Genomic DNA, 20,317 nt, shown 5'->3' with positions numbered 1-20,317 from the left:
CAAAAAGAAATCGCCTTTATTTTCCATGTCCGAGAAAGATTACTCGAAGTAATCACTGATACGGGATTACTTGGCGCGGTAGTTCGCCGCCCCAAGTGCCATATAAATAGCACCGGTAGCATATAAATAGCACCGGCACTGCACCCAACAAAGTTGCGGATGATGTTACGTCCGGGTGCTTGACTCCAAAAATTTGGACTTGCTGGATATTCCGGACTTCAAAAATGCACCGCCAGGGTTCCCATTGAGTTCATGTATTTTTGCACTAATTTTTCGGATGAATTGAGACCCCAAAGTTCGATTTTCCGGACTAAATCGCTCGTTCCGAGCCACGCTACTACAGTAACGCTACCCAATCTTAGAGAACGCCATGTTGGATTTTGCACTGGCTTGGATTCCAGTGGCTCACTCTAGCATCCATGATTGGGAGGCGCGCGCTACAAATAAAGCGCTCGCGCCATCCTACAGTCTCGGAGGCCATGCCCGCTCTTCCTTGGCTGACAAAACGCTCCAGAGTACTGCACTTTTTCTTTTTTCTTTCTAGTATATGTGGTCAGCACTATCGTCATAGGACGTTTTTTTTTACTGCGATAGCAATTATATGGACACTTCAAGCGGATTTCTGCCGTCGCCATAGCGAAGTTCCGTAAAGTCCAAGGGCGATAAAATAGTCGCCGCGCGCCGCACGTGCGAGACGGAGAGCGAACGCACGGCTAGAGTGTACTAGAATACAGTCTAGAACACTCTAGCACAGCGGAGTGCAAACGCGACTTTCTCCGTCGCGCCAAAGGCCATGGGGGTATGGGAGGGAGGGGGGGCGGTGCCGAGCTGCGGCACCAAATGCGTATTTTGCAACCGGGCGCAAGGGGAACTGGCGACGCATTCTCCCACGCGAAAGGAGGAAAGCGGGAAGGCAGCGCGGGAGGGAGGAAAGGCGGGGGGAGGGGGGCGCGTTCTACTCTGCTAACGACTGCATACTTAGCACCGGTGCGGGTTGTCGTGCGCACCCTATTTTGCAAGCGATCTCCAGACGGCTCTAACCTTTGTATGCGCTATGCTTTCGCTGCTCAGTTTCCGTTGATGCGATAGACTGCACAAACCTTCGCTCGCTGCGGCAGCCACGCTCATTTGCACCAGCGTTTTGACAGTGGTTGTCTGCGGTCATCGAGTATGATCTATTCCTGTTTGTGCGCGCTGACACCACCCTTGTTAATTCAGTTAGGTTCTTTTTTCTCTAATGTTTCGGTTACTATTTTGAACGTGGCGTGTACACGAAGCAGGTGTCTCGGAGACCCATGTCTCGGTGATCGGTGCTACCTCCTGTGCCTTCGCGAGAGCTAAACAGCGGTGCGAAGCCCGTTTCTTCTATCTCCATGGCGAACTCCGTTGGCGGAGATCGCCAACGCGGTGACGTTCATGTCGACTGTACACGGAGACGTCACTGCTGCGCCAATCCAAGCAAGTCGATCCCCTCCAAGCGTAGTATGACGCAGGGCATTATTAGAGATTTTTTTAAGCCGCACCAAGGGGCCTAATAATTCTTTTTTTTCTTTGGCCGAATGAGTTTTTCGGACTATTTTTCAATCCCCACGAGCTCGGAAAATCGGTTGGTGACTGTACGGAGCGCCAGGGGCGTAGCCAGGGAGGGGCTGATGGGGCTTCAGCCTCCCCCGAAATTTTTTTCGTGCTGGCATGCACCGCCGACCAAAACAACCACCGGCACCGGGAATCATACTGGATTTTGTCGACAATGTCTTTTTCACGCTCGAAAAGACATTTTGGCACGAACACATGACATTTTGGCAGGAAATTTTCGTGGCAACGCCCAAGCACCTGGAGTCACATAACGCAAGGAGCCCCATCCGAGCACAAACTTTCAAAGGCTTTTCGATATCGAGCGGGCACGTTGCGGGAACTCGCAGCGGCCACGGAATCTACGGAGCGCATGGATTTCAATTCCGAAACTTTATGGGTATAAAGTTCTCATAAACTTTTGACGCAAAATGTGCACTGACATTTCCAAAGACGTGCTTTAGATTTTCAATTCTGCAACTTATAGGTTTAATGTTCTGATAAACTTGGGCCAACATGCGCGCACTGGAGCCCTCGTGTCCAAGCCGTTCCAGAAATGGAAGCACGCGCTTGCAATCTTCCATACACACGAAGATACTAAATATCAACGTGACTGTCAGCTGGCAGCTGATAATTTTCTCCAAACATTTTCAGGAAGCGCACTCTATGTGATCGATCAGCCGGACCAGGGCAGGCAAAGCAAAATAAGAGAAAACGTAAGAAAGTTAACGGCCTATTATTGAGGCAGTTCTTGACGAACATTTATCAAAATAATTGTCCTCAACTTGCTCTTTTCATGGCCTTTACGTTTTTCATATCAGCTGCATGCACTGCTTTGCTGGTTTCGAACTAATATAGTTCTAAAGTTCGCGTGATATTTCCTTTACTTATTAAATAGACAAAAAAAAACACAGAAGCATTGATATCAGTTATCTCTGCCAGAATTTTTGGGACATACGAATATATTCTTTTATCAAAAAATACATATTGTACTTGACAGTGCGTAGCGTTTAATAATTCGTTTGCAGCATCTAATATACAATGGCATTGGCAATGACAATGCAGTTATTATTCATGTATGTGATCCTTCGACAAATTCCATAAAGAGGAGGCACTGCGGAGCGCCCTAACATAACAGCCGCACGTTGCTGCCAGCCGTAAACTTCGAATTATCCGAATAGCGCCACGCGGCCCATTCAATTATCCGGTAGAATTTTGCATCGAAAATGACGGGACCGCTCAAATTCTTCGAATTAACCGAAATTTCGAATTAACCGAGTTCGAATTATCAAGGTTTTACTGTACCTAGCAGTAGCAGCCAATAGGACTTGAGGATCGACAGTTTTGCTGTGGCTAAGCTTTGCACGACAAAGTGCAAACTTGCACGTTTTTTTTCTTTCTCGTGTTTGTTAGACATTAACGCATTTGCGGATGTGTTCCCAGCAAACGCAGGCAACTCCTTTTGTTGCATTTACGATTTTTAAGGAGAATTAAGTTTTTCCACTATTACGATTTTTCAAGATAGCAAGTGATTTTTAGCAGTCCTTCGAGACTTGACTGTAAATATTACAGAAAATTTCTAAAAATAATAATTTTTCCTGGAAGTAACTATTGGCTTTTACTTGGAAAATTTTGGCATGCTCTAATTTTGGTCCAAATTGTTCTAAAGCATTAATTCTTGCCTGGTTGCACCCCTGTACCATCCTCGATGAATTTAGTGTTCAAGCGTTCGCCATAATCAGCACGAACAGTATTTTTGATGGTGGTGTAGTTTTGGAGTGACAATATCTCTGGTACTACGTATCCTATCGCAATAATTCATTTTTTTTTCTGAAAGGTGGACAAATGGGGAGTGAAGTAGGCCTAAAATATGAGCAAACATAATTACGGACATTTTCAAAAAGTAATAATTTGTCCAGGGTGTTACAACGCTTACTGCTTACAAAAGTCTGACATGCTGTAACTTTGGACCAAATCAGTCTAGAGCATTCATTCTTGCAACACTGCAAACTCGGATCATTCAACATCATTTTGATGTGCCAGTCTCCTTCATAACAACCAGCATTTTAAAGAGAACTTACCTCCAACTTAGTCCATACAAAAAACATGAATTGCTTATATTTTGAAAAATACTTGTTGCACACATGCACTGTGGCAACTGCACACATACACCTGGCCGCTCAGGTCAGTGTATTCTGAAAAAAAATCTTCTCACGCTGCCTATATTAGATACATAAAAACAACAATTACGCAGTTTAATTTATTTCGTCTCACTCATGTTTCAGTTTATGCAGGTATGTGTACTCAGACCGCAGATGCGCCCGCCGCACTTGTGCGCCAACTAAAAATGTGAGGAGTGTCAGAAGGTGTTTCAGCTCCCACAAGCAAACTTTCTCCACGTCCACAACAGAAAACAGTGAACAGCCCTATTGGTTTTTTTTTTTTCTTTTTCTTTGGCTGAGGATGCATGCCCACCTGGGGAAGACCATCTTCGTCTACTCTTAAAATGAATAATATTTCTCTCTCTGCCAGGTTAACACACATCTATCAACATTTCTTAACACTACATTTTTCGTCAACGTCCTTAAACATAATAATTGTACTTTAACATGAATAATTGTACTTCAACATGAATAATTGTACTTCAACGTTAATAATTGTCCTTCAACATGAATCATTGTCCAACCATGATGAATGTTGTCTGACCGTTTATCACAATGCGCTGTGTGGGGCTGGCGCGCTGCTTGGACGGCCCCTGCCACGAAATGTGCCACGGCGGATGGGGTTCCTGGTGGGCGAGACAGTGTTGCCACTGCGCAGACGCATGTTGCTCGCAGTGGCTGATGCGTCCACATTGCACGAGGGGCCAGCTCTACTACAAGACGGCTCTTGCAGACTTACAGCACTGCAATAAAATGGTGCCTTGTCAGCAGAGGTGTAGCCTCAGAAATGGTGGCAGAAATCGGCGCAACAAACGTATACCTCCACAATTATGCTGTACTGGAGGAAAAAGCTTGCCTCCTGCTCCCTCACAAGCTCTGGCAACCAGTGATCATTATGTCTAGAGCAGGTTAGTGCCGAAAACTAACTCAGCATGGCACAATGTCACTGGACTAGCTTTGGCAGGTGGGTGGGGTGATGGGGGTGAAGACGCAATCTGGCAGGTGAACAGTCCTGAGCTACCTAGCCAACCATGGAAGTCATCACAAATCCAAGAGGACAAGGACGACTAACATCTCACCCTACTTTTGATGCCACAGACATGACTACATGATGCCACATTCAGCCTTCAATCAAGAGAACATACATATGTCTGCTGCTACTGAAAGAGTGGTCTTTCAAGGGTTTGGGGAGACTACTGGCAAAATTTTTTTTGCAGACACAATTTTAAAAAATCTGACTTGACATTAGTAAAATCAGAGAACAAGCCCAAATTCGTAAAATTTATGAAGAATTCCGGAGAGTAGCAGGTATGTGTTTAAGTGCATATGAACCACTCTCCCCCTCACTCTAGTGACATTTCTTCAACCAATGTCAATCACATACATCTTGCAGGCATTTTACACAAAATTCTTAGGGCTGGTGAGGATTATGTCCAAATTCAAAACCCCATACGTATACAGTGCAGTCCACTTATAACGATACCGCATATAACAATATATCGGTTATAATGATGATTCGATATTAAGAGTATGAACTTATGCATTAGGGCTATGAGAAAAAAAAATCATATATAATATTTTATTCACCACAGCGTTTCCATGCAGAATAATCGTGAGATTTGTGTTGCTAAGTTTTCCTTAAATGAACGATGCCGAGACGGGGCAAAATGTTTGCCTACACGAGTTTGTATCTGCCGCCATTAGGGTCGCAGCGCATCCCACCCATGCGCCGATTGCGAAAGCCATGGAGAGCATTTCAAGTTAGTGCAGCGCGCCACAAGATGGCGCCAGCCGCTTCACGTCCGTGTCGCCCGCGATCGTGATTTTTCGTTCCTCCGATATCGTTATAAGTGGACTGCACTGTATGGACGATACACAACATTTCAATCAGCAAAAGTCACTGTACAAACAAATAACCCAGTTCTGCGCAGTAGTTTGTGATAAGGCAGTACAATAAAATCTCATCAATTCAGATTTCATGGGACTGAAAAAAATGTCCGAATTAACTGAATATCGAATTATCAAAGCTATGAAGAAAACAATAAGCGAAGGCTTACTACGTCAACATGCTTTTATTTACTGAATTAAAGTAGACTCGCGATAATTCAAACAAATTTCAAATTTTTGGTTGGCCCGCTATGTTTTCAATGTAATTTAAAGCTGCTTAATTCAAACTGTGCTATTGTGTTAATTTGGTTAATTCATACTTTTTGCTTGTTCGTACCGGAAAATATCTGCTGCCTTTGTCGCTTCTGGCTGAACATTTGCATTATTGTATCATTAACATTCGCAAATAAAGCCGGTTGCCTGCCTACACATGTCAAAGCGGCAAAACTAGCCAAACCGCGTGCACCAACAATCGCGTGTTAAAAAAAAACTTTTAAATACAAGACGGCAGGGTGTATGAAAATGACACATCTCTGCTTTTCCCGGTGTGCGCACATGTCAAAGCGGCCAAATTGCATGCACCAACAGAATCGCGTGTTGATAGAGAATAAAAAACACCAAGATGACGGAGACGACAGCCACGTCAAATACCAAAAATGACGTGCATGACTCTCAGCCAACTCCGCATGCCAACGCATTTTATCATTCCATAACCGCCTACGTTGTCGTTCACATCATGCCGCCTGAAGGGAAGTATCAAACTTATTCCGTAAAGGAGGAATGGGCTGCAATAGAAGTTGATGCTGGAGTGAAGAAGACTTCAGTAGCACTGAAATATGGGATATCACAGAGCACACTGACGACCATCCTGAAAGCGAAGAACAAGCTTCGGAACAATACAAACCGAATCGCACGCGTGCGCCTGTGCGATATCAGATGCCATGACAGCGTAACTCTCGTTTTTACGCAATTGTCCGTGCGACACCATGTGCATTAAGCCTGTTTCAACGATTTGGAGCAACTCCCTATATTTCCACTATATTTCACTATGTTTCGCGGAACTATCACGCTCGTTATAAATGGGTTCGACTGTATTATTTATTATATGTGAATGTTTCGTTACAACACAAGTTGGTGTGTTGCCCCGAGTCATGCTTATGAGAACTGATAATTCAAACTTCTGATAATTCAAACAAAATCCTGGGGTACCCTCGAGTTATAATTATCGAGAGCCTACTGTAATCAGCAAATCCTGTTTCTATTTTGCTCAAAAGCAGTGTAGAAGCTGAAATTCTCATCACCTCATGACTGATTAGCCGCTCGCAATGATGAAGGCCTCGAGACTTCCTTTACAGCATGGCCACAGTGTATGGGAAGCAATCGCTTCACACGAACCACAGTCACTATTGATGCGTTCCTTGATAGCGACCACATAGTGCTGAAGGCACGCGGCTGACATGCGCACCGAATAACAATAAAACTACTCTTTGCTGCAGCCACTGTGAATGAAACCATGGTCGCTATCGATGCGATCATGGATGGCTACTACACAGTTATGAGGGTACACGGCTAACCCGGTGTTATGCGCGGTACTAAATACACGAATACAGTCACCGACTGATAATTCAGACTTTGCGGGGATCGCGAAACAGTCCGAACTATCGAATGTCCGAAAAAAGGAATTCGGCAAAAAAACATTTATTTACTATAGTCGGATACAACTTTAGAAGACAGCGGCATTTGCCCCTCAAAGGCGGATGCATACGAGCCGGCACCAATAGGAGCGCACTTAAGGTGACGTCATGAGCCGGACGGCCGGTGTCCCCGCCGACAGGAGAACATGCCTAACATGGCCGCCCTCGCTTCGAACTGGGCCGAGTCGCGTCAGCTCTGTGCGTCTCCCTTCGTCAGAGTGGCCTGTCATGCCGGAAATATTATTGTGAGCTTACGATGCACAATTTGTGCCGCGTGCGTTTGTTCTGAGCCGTGAGCCGGCAAAGAAAGATTGCAGCGAACATCGGTGGCGCTGCGCTGCGCTTCGTGTGGAAACAAGATCCCGCGGCGGCATACAGCTGCAAACAAACATTGTGCGTGTTTGTTCCATGGTGTTTTGTTTCGCTCCTAAGTGAAGTTACGACGAGGAGAGTTCGCCAAAGTCTGGTACCTACTGTGAGCGGCGGGTGTGTTTGTGTACTGTGCCCCTGCGTTTCTTGTCGGATGTGGTGAAGTGATGGAGCAAAACCATTATCAGGATAAATGAGAAAAGCGTGCGCGGATGAAACCAACCTGCGAGTTTCTCAACAGAAAAGATTTGTGAAAGCAACCTCCAACGCAAAGATTCGTTGCTGCCAGCTCAGCGTGCAAACGACCGTTCGTTGGCAGCAGTGTGATAAGATAGCCGAGCGTCTAGCAGCGTCGTTCGAGTGTTTGGTAGCACCGTCGATTGATTGCTTTCCACCAAAGCTAACAATCAGTGACTAACACGCGCTGCTTGAGCGAATGTCATTGGATTGTTAACGGTCAGGCGTTTAGAAGCAGTGTTTGTTTCCTTAATGTCAGCCTGAATGCTAATATAAAATTATGACTAATACACTGGTGCCGTTGCAAGGGAGCTTGGCATGAATTCGCGTCGCTGTGTGGCTTAGAACTCTTCGCTCACTGCACGCGCCAGCTGTTGAAAGCCTGCTGTGACACAATCGCGCATAAGCTGTGCTGTCAGCGCTCGACTTGCTTTCCCACAACACAGCTTTGCGCTTTGTCGTGATATGTCGCTACTAAAAACTTCCTATGACAGTGAAGGCAACAGAGCCAATGTGTACATTAAAAAAAGTACGACAAAGTAGGCACAGCTGCTTGTGAACTGACTCCTAATAGTTCTACTCGCGTCTGCGTTAAATGTGAGTGCGTGTTTTCTTGTGTGTTTGTGTATATTTGTTATTTTGCCCTTTTTTGTATTTTATATCTTAGTTCTCGCGCTCGCGTTTGTGTTCATGTGTGTGAATATGTGAGTTCTTCCGTGCGTGTATGTATTTGTTCCTATTTCTATCCTTTTATTTTTGCATTTGTTCTTGTAAGCATGCTGCAGCCACGACTTTCGACAATTCCATTAACTCGTCTCATTCAAAGCACCAAGTCCTGTGAATAGCAGGGCTGGTCTCTTCGATGTCATTAAAGCTATTCTCTCTTGTCTACCTTGCCTCCTCAGTCTGCCACCTTGCTTTGTTTTCTCCTACTATTCTGACCTTGCTTCTTGTGCTGTTGCTGCAACGTGATTAATCAACTTGCACCAAAGAAAGTTCTATCAGCTGTGACAACAGAAACATTGACAGATACAAAATGTTAAAAGCATCACGTGGCTTGCACAGTTACTTCGTCTCTTTCCCCTGTTAATGTGTTTATGCATCAGTGCATACGGTAGCTTACCAGAAGTGCACATGAAAAGGTGCCATATTGTGAAACAGCACCTTGCTATGTTGTTGCATTCAGTCTTAATAAACAGATGGTTTTGCTGCCCGTCACATGTGGTGGTACACATATATAACATTGTGCAGTGGGGTATCATTTCCTGTATTGACGCTTTCATCATTACAAATGCAGTTTTCTGGTGAATGGAGTCCAGCAAAGCAGTGCTGTGAGAGCTTTTGCAACTTTCACAATTTATTACTTCCCCAATATCACTGTCTGAATCTGTCTGTCACTTTGCCTACGGCTTGTAATGAACAAAGTGACTCACTAAAACACGTTCAACTTTACTGAGCATTTTTCCGGTACGTAAATATGACAAAAAAATGCTAGCAAAGTTAATCACGTTAATAATTGTGCTTGCATTCGCATTACTTGCTCGAGTCAGATTAATAAATTGAAAATTGGCTATGACAACACTTCAATTTTCAGTGCAGACTGCTAACGGAGCCATAAAGCGTGCTACGACTAATTTCACTATGGGGCGCGTCAAACTCGACGGTGGCTGCCTGAATGAGCAGTTTGGGCCTCACTAAGCTAATGATGTTATATATTTGTTCTCTTATCGCATTACTTGTGTGAGCCAGATAACAAAATAAACAATGCAACCACATGAATGTGCTTTGGCATTCAAGCTGCTGACAGTGGCTGTCAGTTTGGTGTTGTCTGCTGCTATTTCACCACCACTCGCTATGACATGACTGTGATTTACAGTGCAGACTGCTAACAGAACCATCAAGCGTGCTCCGACTACTGCTATTTCACTATGGGGCGCGTCAAACTCGACGGTGGCTGCCTGAATGAGCATTTTGGGCCTCTCTAAGCTAATGATGTTTTATATTTGTTCTCTTAATCGCTTTACTTGTGTGAGCCAGATAACAAAATAAACAATGCAACCACATGAATGGCTGCCCGAATGAGCATTTTGAGCCCGCCAACGATAATCAGGGTTAACAATAGTGTTTCAATTCAGATATGCCAGCATTTAAGTGTGTTTCTATGCCACTTATTAAATCGAGCACAATGTGTGCAGGACGTTGCTTATCAGAATTGAGCTTCTATTATAAGGAATATGCCATAAAGGAACTGCTTATTTATTTGAGAGGTCACGGAATGGATGGTTGGCTGTTGCGAACCCACCGGCAAAATTTTGGTAGCCCTAATAAGGGCTGTTCTTTTGTTAATAAGAAGCGTTTATGCTTCGTCGAGTGGCTCAATGCCAGACAGCTCGCAGTCGGAGTCACTTTCTTCAGTGTCATCTTCACCCAGCTGGATGATGATGGGTTGAATGTGCTCATTCCCAGACGTGTCAAGTCTGAACTTTCCCTCAAAGTCCATCACATGCTGAATGCTCTTCCTCCAGTCTTCCGCCGTTACCTGCTTGATTTTCTCCCTCAAGATGACGTCGACCGTGGACAGCTTGAAGTCTCTGTTGTCCGCAGCGATGCCATTTTTGACCTTGGCCCACACAAGCTCAATGGGATTAAATTCACAGTGGTACGGCGGGAGCCTGAGTACAATGCAACCGGCCCTTACAGCTGTGTTGTCTACGATGTAGCTCAGAAAGCGTGACTTTACAGATGCCACCAGCTCAAGCAGCTGCTTCTTTATCATCCTTTCACCGTAGGTGATGTTCTTGCTTGTGAGCCACTCCTGTATCTTTTCCTTCTTCCAGGCCGTCGTTGGCAATTTCTCTTCTCGCCGTCTATGGTAAGGTGCATTCTCTAAAACAATGACGCTACCAGCTGGCAACTTCTGCAGAACGTCATTGAACCAGCCCTCAAAGCGATTGCCGTCCGTTTCCTCGTGGTAGTCGCCTGTCTTTTGGCCTCGGAATATATCGAAGCAGCCGTCGACGAAACCATCTCGCTGCCGATGTGCGTCACGATCAGGCGCTGACCTTTCCCAGAAGGTTGTTTTAGACCCGTCGTCAGGCCATTTGCTCGAGCGAACAGGCGTCCGCGCTTCTGCACACCATGGTGTCTGTCCACACGATCGACCGAGTGTGTCCCGCCGTCACCCATGTCTCGTCCAGGTAGAAGATCTTTCGGCCTTCCGCCCGGTAGCGCTCCACGTCACGGAGGTAGCGATTCCGCCAATCGGTGATGTCATCCCGGTCGATAAGCAGCGAGTTGCGGCTTCTCTTTTCGTGCTTGAAGCCAATCTCGACAAGCAGGCGACGCACAGTACACCGCCTTAGTGATGGTAGTTCCATACGCTCCAAGAACTCGGTAGTTACCTTCTCGACCGTCGGTATCTCGTTGCGGCGAAAGAAATCGTGCACACATGATCTCAGCGCGCACAACGTGAAGCTGTCAAACTTCGCGCTGCGTCTCCTCTTCTCTGCATTGCGTGGGCGCTTTCGCGAGGGCGTCGTCAGTTTGCCACCCGAAAAATGCGAAGCTTTAACTTCCTGCCTCACCCTGAACACAGTCCTTTCGCTTACACCAAGCATGTCGGCGACAAACTTGCTCGTGTCCTCCACGCTGCGTTCAGGCTGCCTGTTACGCCAAAACGTGTAGCAGTGGAAGATCATGTTGCGTGAATCGCTGTTCAGGATGTGGCCGCTCTTGTTCTTGCCGAGGCTCCTTGGTGGTGTGGTCATCGAGGCGACACAAGGCTCGTTCGGCAACAAAGGATCGCGTTCCGATGTCACCTCGCTGGGCTCCAGGCGGAAAACTGGCACGGAATGCCGCGCGCAATCGTTCGCGAACTCACGAAGATCGCAGGTTCGCAACCGCGAAAAAAAAGAAAAAAAATATTAATTAAAAATAAGCCCAACACATTAAAAACATAAGGTTGTGCAAACACACAAAAAGTATGTATGAATCTTATGCTATTAAGCCAGCGACTGCTACGCCCGGTGCCGTCGATCTTGCTCTGTAGCAGACGACGCACAGCGTTGTAGAAGGCACGGAGTTATTTTTCTCTCGCGATCCGGCATGTGCGGTAGCATTTTCATCATGATAGTTTTACCAAACCACTCGTCAAGATACACAAATCTTATTTATACCGACAAATACGCGTTTTAGAAGCAGTCACAATTTTTTGAGTGGGACTATTTCTTTAGTCACGGAGGAATTGGCTGCTGCGCTTCGGTCAACTGGGCGGGGCCTCCTCCTGTCTTCTAAAGTTGTACCCGACTATAGTTACAGCACCTGAGGCTGAAAAAACTGTTCAATGCATTTTTGAACAGTATTCCGCTTACGCAGAACCAAATCTGCTTGAATTTGGGCAAGCGTCACGTCCTCACTGAAGCACGACAAAAGCACCGCGAGGGCTTGCGCAAGGTCCCCATTCAATGGCCCCGCAACACACGGTACGCTCTCCTGAGAGTCAAGAGTCGTCTTCCAAGGGCGCGAGTACTTGATTAACGATACCCTCGTCATTGAGCTCGGCACAGGACACTGTGGCACTGTCCACATCAGCGAAGCTTCTGTAGTTCACTGTGGCCGGAATCGGCAAGCCACTGTTTCGCAGATCTACGATCAACTAGTCTCCGCTCACGTCCAGCATAGTAGTTGGCAGTTCAGGTGCAGGGTCCTACGTTCCAGCGTTTGTTGGCGACTCAATGCCGCCAACAAATCTCGCATGGCGGAAACACTGGTTGATTGTGCCTGCTGTTAGTGCCTTCCAGGCATCAGCAACAATGTGAACGGCTGACAACAAATCCACGCTGTAATGTTTGCCACTGTCGATGCACAGCACCATGCAACGTAGCAGGCGTGATCCATACAACACTTTCAGGTTCTCGATGATGCCCTGATCCATGGGCTGGAGGACGCTCGTGGTGTTTGGTGGCGAAAATTCGATTTGAATTGCTTTCAAATTATTGACAGGCCATGGGCACCGCAGTTGTCAACAAAAAGCAGCACCTTGCGCTTTTGTGCCTCAAACCTTTTATCGAGCCTGCGCACGTAGCCTTCGAACAACTGTTGCGTAATCCACGCTTTGGTGTTCGCTTCGTACCACACGGGCACACTTCCAATGCCTTTAAAACATCTTGGGTCTTTGGACTTTCCTATAACCAAAAGCGGTAGCTTCTGAGTTCTGGACATGTTTACGCCTGAAAGAATGGTAACCCTTTCCTTGCTGTGCTTCACACCATGGCAAGGATCTCCAGAAACAGCAAGCGTCTTCTCTCGCAGAAGCTTGTAAAACAGTTCGGTCTCGTCACAGTTGAAGACGTCGTCCGGCGAGTATCGCCTGAGCAAGGCCTGCAGCTTGTCAGTGCGGTAATTCGCGACCGTGTTATCCACAACACCCCTTTCGCCCCTCATTTTCTTGATGACAAGGTCATATCGGTTCTTACAGTTGCGGAGCCAGCCGTCACTGAACTTGAAGCCTACGATTCCCATCCGTAGCACGAGGGTCTCGGCCTGTTGCTTCAGCAGGTCACCAGATATGGGAATGCGCTGCGCTACCATGGTGCCTAGCCAGATACTCAGAGCCTCTTCAAGTTTGGGGTATGTGCCTTGACGGAGGTTTCTATTCTGGGCTGCAGCACATTTCTCAGTCGCTCCAAGAATCCTGGCTTTGTTCTTGACATAGCCCGAGATAGTCTGCTTCAAAATGCCCAATTCTCGGGCTACCTCAACCTGTGACCGGCCGTTCTGTATGAGCTGTACGACAGCAGCTTTCTACACCATTGGCATCATCTTGTACTTGCAGCGCTTCGTCACCGGCACTAGCTGCGAAGGTAGAGTTGGCGCTATGCTCCGCTTCTTGTAGATATGCACCATATGTAGTTAACACAGGCGATACTACGCAGCACGTTCATTGAACACGGAATGGCGACTGATGCAACGTTGCGTTCAACACAACAAAGCATAAAAAAACGGCGACGGAAACGGAAAACAATGGTGATGGCCACGCGAATGACCTACTAGCCTCAGAGATTTGGGCCTGTTTGAGAATCTCTGAGGTTCTCCGGCATCTCTGGCGTCAGTTGGCAACAGCAACAACAAAAAGTTTGGTGCGGACAGAGTCCTAACAATCGAATGGAGAGCCCTAGATGGTCTGAAATTTCGGTTGTTATGCATGGCTTCTATGGGAGGAACGGCGGTGCTGCAAGAAAGTACGAATCACCAAGCATTTTCGGTCGTTGACTGTGAAGGCAACAAAGTAGGGGTGTACAAATACCGACTAGTAGATTCCGTATCAAATATGAAATCTAGGGATGGGCGAATATTCGGTATTGTCGAATATTCGATCGAAGAATTCTATATTCGTTATTCGCTTCGATTCGAATTAAGGTATTCGATATTTTCGAATTATTCGGCGCACCTGAACAGGCAGCCAAAAGCCACGGACGGCCGGTACACATCTCGGAGGCTATGCTTCACGTCATGGCTGCCATACATCAACCATAAATCTCGTAGGCTATACGTTTTTGCATTAAATAGCCGGAAATGTGCGATGCAAAAGAGCAGAAACGGCGCTAGTGTACAACCGAAACGAAGCGGCGGAGTCCACATCGCCATAGTCATCAGCGGAAATCGTACGTGAATGACATCAACGACGGAACGCTTCGTGCCCATTTGTGCCTTTATTGCGTTTCTCACCGCGCATAACAACGTGTTGGCAGATGCATTTCATAGTCGCCATCCATGATCACGTCAATAGCTGCCGCGGTTTCTTCCGCAGCAGTTCCAGCAAAAACTAGTTTCGTTTTGACTCAATATGCACATCGGCCGTGTGCCTAAAAAGCTGCGCAGTGGCCATCCATGATCGCATAGATAGCGACCGCCATTTCGTCTGCAGTTGTTGCAGCGAACGGTAGTTTCGTTCTGAATTGGTGCATGCGTCGGCCACATGCCAGGGTACGGGCAAAAATGGCAAGTTGCTGCGAACGCCACTGTGGCAATCGCGTCTCACCTATGATCTCGCGCGCTCTCGGAACGCGGAATCACCGTGAGGGTGCGATCGGACAGCGTCCAGAAATCTCTCCATAGAACCGCGGGAGACGACAATAGTCGATTGATAACCCAGCGCGGAGCGGCGGAGGTCCGGTTGCCATGGCTTCGTGACGCCACCCTCGTCACTATTGATTGGTTCTTCATTTTGCGGCACACGGCACTTGCCGCAGAAATGGGCAGAAAATCTGCGGCAAGTGCCGTGTGCCACAGAAATGGGAGACCCATTTCGCGCAGCACGCCGTAAAAAGTCGCCGTTCATAATCGCGTCGATAGCGGCCGCGGTTGCGACAAACAGTTGTTTCGGTTTGACTCGGTGCAAAGCTGTCGAGGATGAAGAGCGCCGGCTCCATCGCGATGGATGTGCGATCTGTTGGCGGTCAGCTTACTGGCGAAAAAATAATCGGGATGTGTGCGCGGTAGTGCAGAGCGTGGCGCAAATGATGGCGCGTGCCACGGCTGTGCTGCGATGGAAGTCGCAAAGCCTCGATCGCCGTTGCGAGAGCAAGTCAGTCACGAGATGATGGGAATTGCAGCTTCCGCACTGCTTTTGTGCAAAATAGCAAAAGGATTTGCTCATCCATTACACTAATAAAAGCGTGCTGACGTAGCAAGCATTTGCTTATTGTTTTCTGAATACAGTAGAACCCGCTGTTAGGTTCCCGGGTGCTGCGTTTTCCCGGCTGTTACGTCGTTTTCGGCCGGTCCCGGCACAGCTCCCATAGAACCCAATGCACTGGTAACCCCACTGTTACGTCGCAACTGTGGGACCGTTCCCGCATCATACGTTGCGAACTGCCACACCGCGCCGGCCCGAGCGGCCATTTTGACTTTTCATGTTGCTTGGCTTGGTTGCTTGACGATGGCATTGGCCGCCCTAAAGTGCCGGGGGCGACAGTTATTACGTATTTTCGGTTTCCGCCAGCAAAAGTATGGCCTTTGAGATCCGCATTTGCTATCTAAAGATGGTGTCTATGACGCGTTGCGGCCCTAAAGTTGGTTTTGGCTCATAGATGTTCCGTATAAAGTCCAAGGGCGATAACGCCGTCGACGCGCGCCGCATGCTTTCTTTCGTGCGCGAGACGCGGTCGTCGGCTCCCCTCGCACGCTTTCACTCGCCCATGCAGCATACGGCGCGAGCCGTTTGCTGTATGTGCGAGTGAAAGCGTGCGAGGGGAGCCGACGACCGCGTCTCGCGCGCGGAAGAAAGAAAAGCAGGGAGGAAGCGCGCCTTTATCCGTTGCGCTCGAGGCAACGGCGAGGGAGCGAGGGGGGCGGGACAGCGGGCAGCGTTGTGCTCTGGCATCGTACTGCGCGGCGGCGCGCGGTCTTTATTCTATGGCACGGTCGCGCGGGCCGTATCTTGAAAGCGATCTGCGTGGGGGCAGAGTCTACGCAGTGCAGGTGCGTCGCGGCTCGTAGCTTTGTGCGTGCTGCGTGTTCTCGGCGCTCAGTTTGCGTTGAAGCGATAAACAGCACGAAGGTCACTTCGCTCGCTTCTGCAGCGGTGCTTAACTGCGCGTGTCCGTGCTCATCGAGTGAGATGTGTTCATGTTTGCCTGTGGGCGCGGACACCATGTTTGCTAATTAGTTAACAAGCGAATGTTTACAAGTTTATATGGACGATAAAACTACTATTCTTAGTTTGTATAGCTCATCGCAATCGATACTTCGGCTGTCGGGCGAAACTACTTTTTGTCACACGTAAGAATTAAAATAATATTGTGTGCAGTTCAACACTACTCCCATTTCTCAATTTTTCCTGTTTCCCGGCGCTTGCGTTTCCCGGCTCTTACGTTCTTTTCTTACGGTCCCGTGAAAAACGTAACAGCGGGGTTCTACTGTACCCTGATAATTCGGACATGTTTTTTCGGTCCCGTGAAATTCAAATTAACTAGGTTTTACTGTAATATGTGATATATGTACTATTCGAACTACAGTTAAGCCCGCATACAACGAACCTCCATATAACGAATTCCTGGATATAACAAAGTTTTTCTATTCCCCACTGTTACTCCATAGAAGAACATGTATTTGAGACCTCTATGTAATGAAGTGGCAGTGGGAGACCCCCTCGATATAACGAATTTTTCCCTCCAAACCTAGAGATTTCGCCCCAAATTTTGTCATTTTTGCGCAAGCAGCAACCGGAAGCACCTTCTCCGCCGCGACGAAATGCGAGGCGAGCGCCCGTGTGCGTGCGTGCATGTGCGAGGCGCGCCTGCATCCCTCGACCCAGCTATCTTGCCGCAGCGGGCGTGACCTTTGCCCCTCCCTTCATTTAAACCTGATCCTGCAGCTGGCCTAGCCCGCCAAGCCGGCACTCTCTCCTTTTCCAGTTGATGTTGCCGACGCGCTGGTACACGCTGTGACACATCACACTCGATGAGCGCTGTCACACGCTGGCGGCGTGTGGAAGCGCCGCTGGAGAAATGAGCGAAGTGACCTTCGTGCTGTTGTCTATCGCTTCAACTGCAAACTGAGCGCCGAGAACACACAGCACGCACAAAGCTACAAGCCGCCGACGCACCTACACTGCTAGACTCTGCCCCAACGCAAATCGCTTTCAAGATACAGCCCGCGCAACCGCGCGCCACCGCGCAAGTACGCAGTTGATGCCAGAGTACAGTACAACGCCGCCCCGCTATCCCTCCCCCCTCGCTCCCTCGCCGGTAGGGCCACAACGCGTCATAGACACCATCTTTATATAGCAAATACGGATCTCAAGGGCCATACTATTGCTGGCGGAAACCGAAAATGCGTCATAGTTGTCACCCCCGGCACTTTCGGCGGCCAATGCCATCGTCAAGCCACCAAGCCAAGCGACATGAAAAGTCAAAATGGCCGCTCGGGCCGGCGCGGGGTGGCAGTTCGCAACGTATGATGCGGGAACGGTCCCACAGTTGCGACGCAACAGCAGGGTTACCAATGCATCGGGTTCTATGGGAGCTGTGCCGGGACCGGCCGAAAACGATGAAACAGCCGGGAAAACGCAGCCCCCGGAAATGTAACAGCGGGGTTCTACTGTAACACTATACGACGCTACGACGCCATCTTGACGCTCGCTCTTCGTTTCCGATGCCTTGCGCTTGTGCGAAATGACACGCGTCCACGCATCCCGTACCTGATGTGACATTCCAAGGATGAGTGCTTCGACGAAAACGGAAAACGGATGTGCGTTACAATTGAGGGCGCGTTAGAATCGAGTAAATATGGTAAGCGTTTCTTTTTCGAATTTTCGCGCCGAACCTGCATATAACGAAATTCTCTTTATAACGAAGTTTTTCGGGAATTTGTCAATTTCGTTATATCCAGGTTTAACTGTATTCGATTCGCAATTATTCGACCAAATCACTATTCGCTTCGAATTCGCTTCGAACCTGAAATTCACTATTCGCCCATCCCTAACGAAATGGACTCAAGAAAAAAAGAAAAAGCGAATATCGAATCAAATATAGAATACTATAAGAAATATTTTCACAAAAATGAATGCTTACAAATTTTGGGCAAGAAAATACGCTGCCGCACGTGCTCGGGAGTCTCCTAGCATTGCATAACAAAACTGCAGCAAGCTATCAGTAAATTAAGCACACAGAAATCAAGGTATACAGTATGGTCTACTTCTATTAAAGGGAGCACCAAATTAGTTGCCAGAACTGATTACAGCCCAGTTCTAGTATATGATGGTCTGAAAAATATTTTTTCCATCAAGAATAACTTTACTCACTAGAATCAAGTGCTTTTTTGCCTTGGAAACTAACGAATTTGTGATGTGCGTACTGTGTACTGAATACCAATGAGGTTCTGAGTTTTAAAAAAACACCGCCCAAGCACTCCGTACAGATGGTTAACCAGCGAAGCTGAAACATGCGGCGCCGGTGTTAAGCAGTGGGTTAATCCCGGCGTATTGAAGCGTTCTTCAATTATTGGTTACATTTTATGTTTATAGTGGAACGCAAGCGAAAATGGCAGGTGGATTCTGCTAACGACGCCCTCGAGATATCGAACACATGCGACAACGGCGAGCCGAGGAGGTGCATTGCGGGCAGAGCAGCGTCAACGTGGCAATGGGGGGAACGCGTTCGCCGGGGCCAACGCCCGCTTTTGGACTATATGGACTCGCCCTTAAATACGCTTAAAAAAAACTGCCCGTAAGCTGGCGTCAGCAGTTACAATTCGGCAGCACTTTGGTCCAAAAACCAGACTTTCAATGTGATTCTTGTTCCCGGTGCGTTCCCGCATCTAGCTCCAAACTTCCGTAAGAATAGTCTATCTAAAGAACGAAGTGCGGCGTCATGTAGCTGTTTCACAACGACGCCCGGTTCCGATTACTTGTCATTTCGACACTGCAAGCGCTGCCGTAATGTTTTATTCGAGCTTGTTCTACATTTTACTACCAGCGGGACATGACTGTATTCTGCACACTAGTGCGAAGCATTCTAGTTGCCCGGAAGCGTAAATTTCGGAAACTACTGTGGCATGCCGCCATTCTGCGAAGGTCTCGGACATCAGGGTCTCAGCATTGCGACCGCGTCAGCTACACAAGAGCCGTGAAATTGCGTTATCTATGTTGCTTCCAGGGGAAAAAAAAAATGCAACGTGCGAAATGTAAAATGTCACCGCAAACCGGTACGTTATCAGCAATCGGCAAAGCGTAAACGAAGCGCCGCCGAACCGTGAGCGCCTGATAGTGGCATAGTAACCGCCGACCCTTTGCAACATTGCGTGGTGGCAGCGCGTGGTGTAGCATTCTTGTCGACTCAGGCCGCATTGACAAGAACGCTTGACCGTCCGTTGTTCTCTTAGTGAAAAGATAGGTGGTCTTTCCACATTGCTGAAACGGTGGTGTCGCATGGACAATTGCGCAAGAACGAGAGTGAAGCCGTCATGGAATCCAATATCGCACCGGCACACGGCAGCGCACGCCGCACACCATGCTGTCTGTGTTTGAATTAACCGAAAGTTTGAATTATCGCGAGTCTACTGTATTTGCCAAGATATTCACGTGTGCCTCCTGGACTCCTGGGTTACTTAATGCCTCTATGACTGCTGCAGTGGTGCCACTGACGAACTGAGATTTGGAGCAATTTTTGGAGCAGCAAAATCTTAATTTTGGAGCAGTTTGGAGCATCCAGATTCAGATATTGGAGCACTTTGGAGCTAATAAATGCCAGCTGCTGGACACGTCCTAAGCTATTTCAAACCCTTAAAATTGACAAGCATTATTCCAGAAAGTATTTGCTTGCTGTAGAATAATGTTGCTCTGACTCTAAATACACGAGTTTCCCTTTAATTTAAATGAAGGCAACCAACCTGTTC

General features: G+C 47.6%; 1 protein-coding gene across 6 annotated transcripts in view; it reads right to left on the bottom strand.

Annotated features, from left to right (window-relative positions):
* Positions 1-2,530: 2,530 nt before the first annotated feature.
* Positions 2,531-20,317, bottom strand: part of LOC119440036 (uncharacterized) — a 120,077-nt gene continuing 102,290 nt past the window's right edge. For 5 of the 6 annotated variants that reach the window (XM_049661320.1, XM_049661325.1, XM_049661321.1 and 2 more), the window contains exon 17: positions 3,774-4,477. In XM_049661320.1, the coding sequence (XP_049517277.1) occupies positions 4,285-4,477 (193 nt within the window). In that variant the 3' untranslated portion in view covers positions 3,774-4,284. The other variant, XM_049661322.1, reaches the window with a different exon arrangement.

Source organism: Dermacentor silvarum, chromosome 2 (genome assembly GCF_013339745.2).
Source record: "Dermacentor silvarum isolate Dsil-2018 chromosome 2, BIME_Dsil_1.4, whole genome shotgun sequence".
NCBI lineage: Eukaryota > Metazoa > Arthropoda > Arachnida > Ixodida > Ixodidae > Dermacentor > Dermacentor silvarum.
This window is presented reverse-complemented; position numbering and strand designations above follow the sequence as displayed.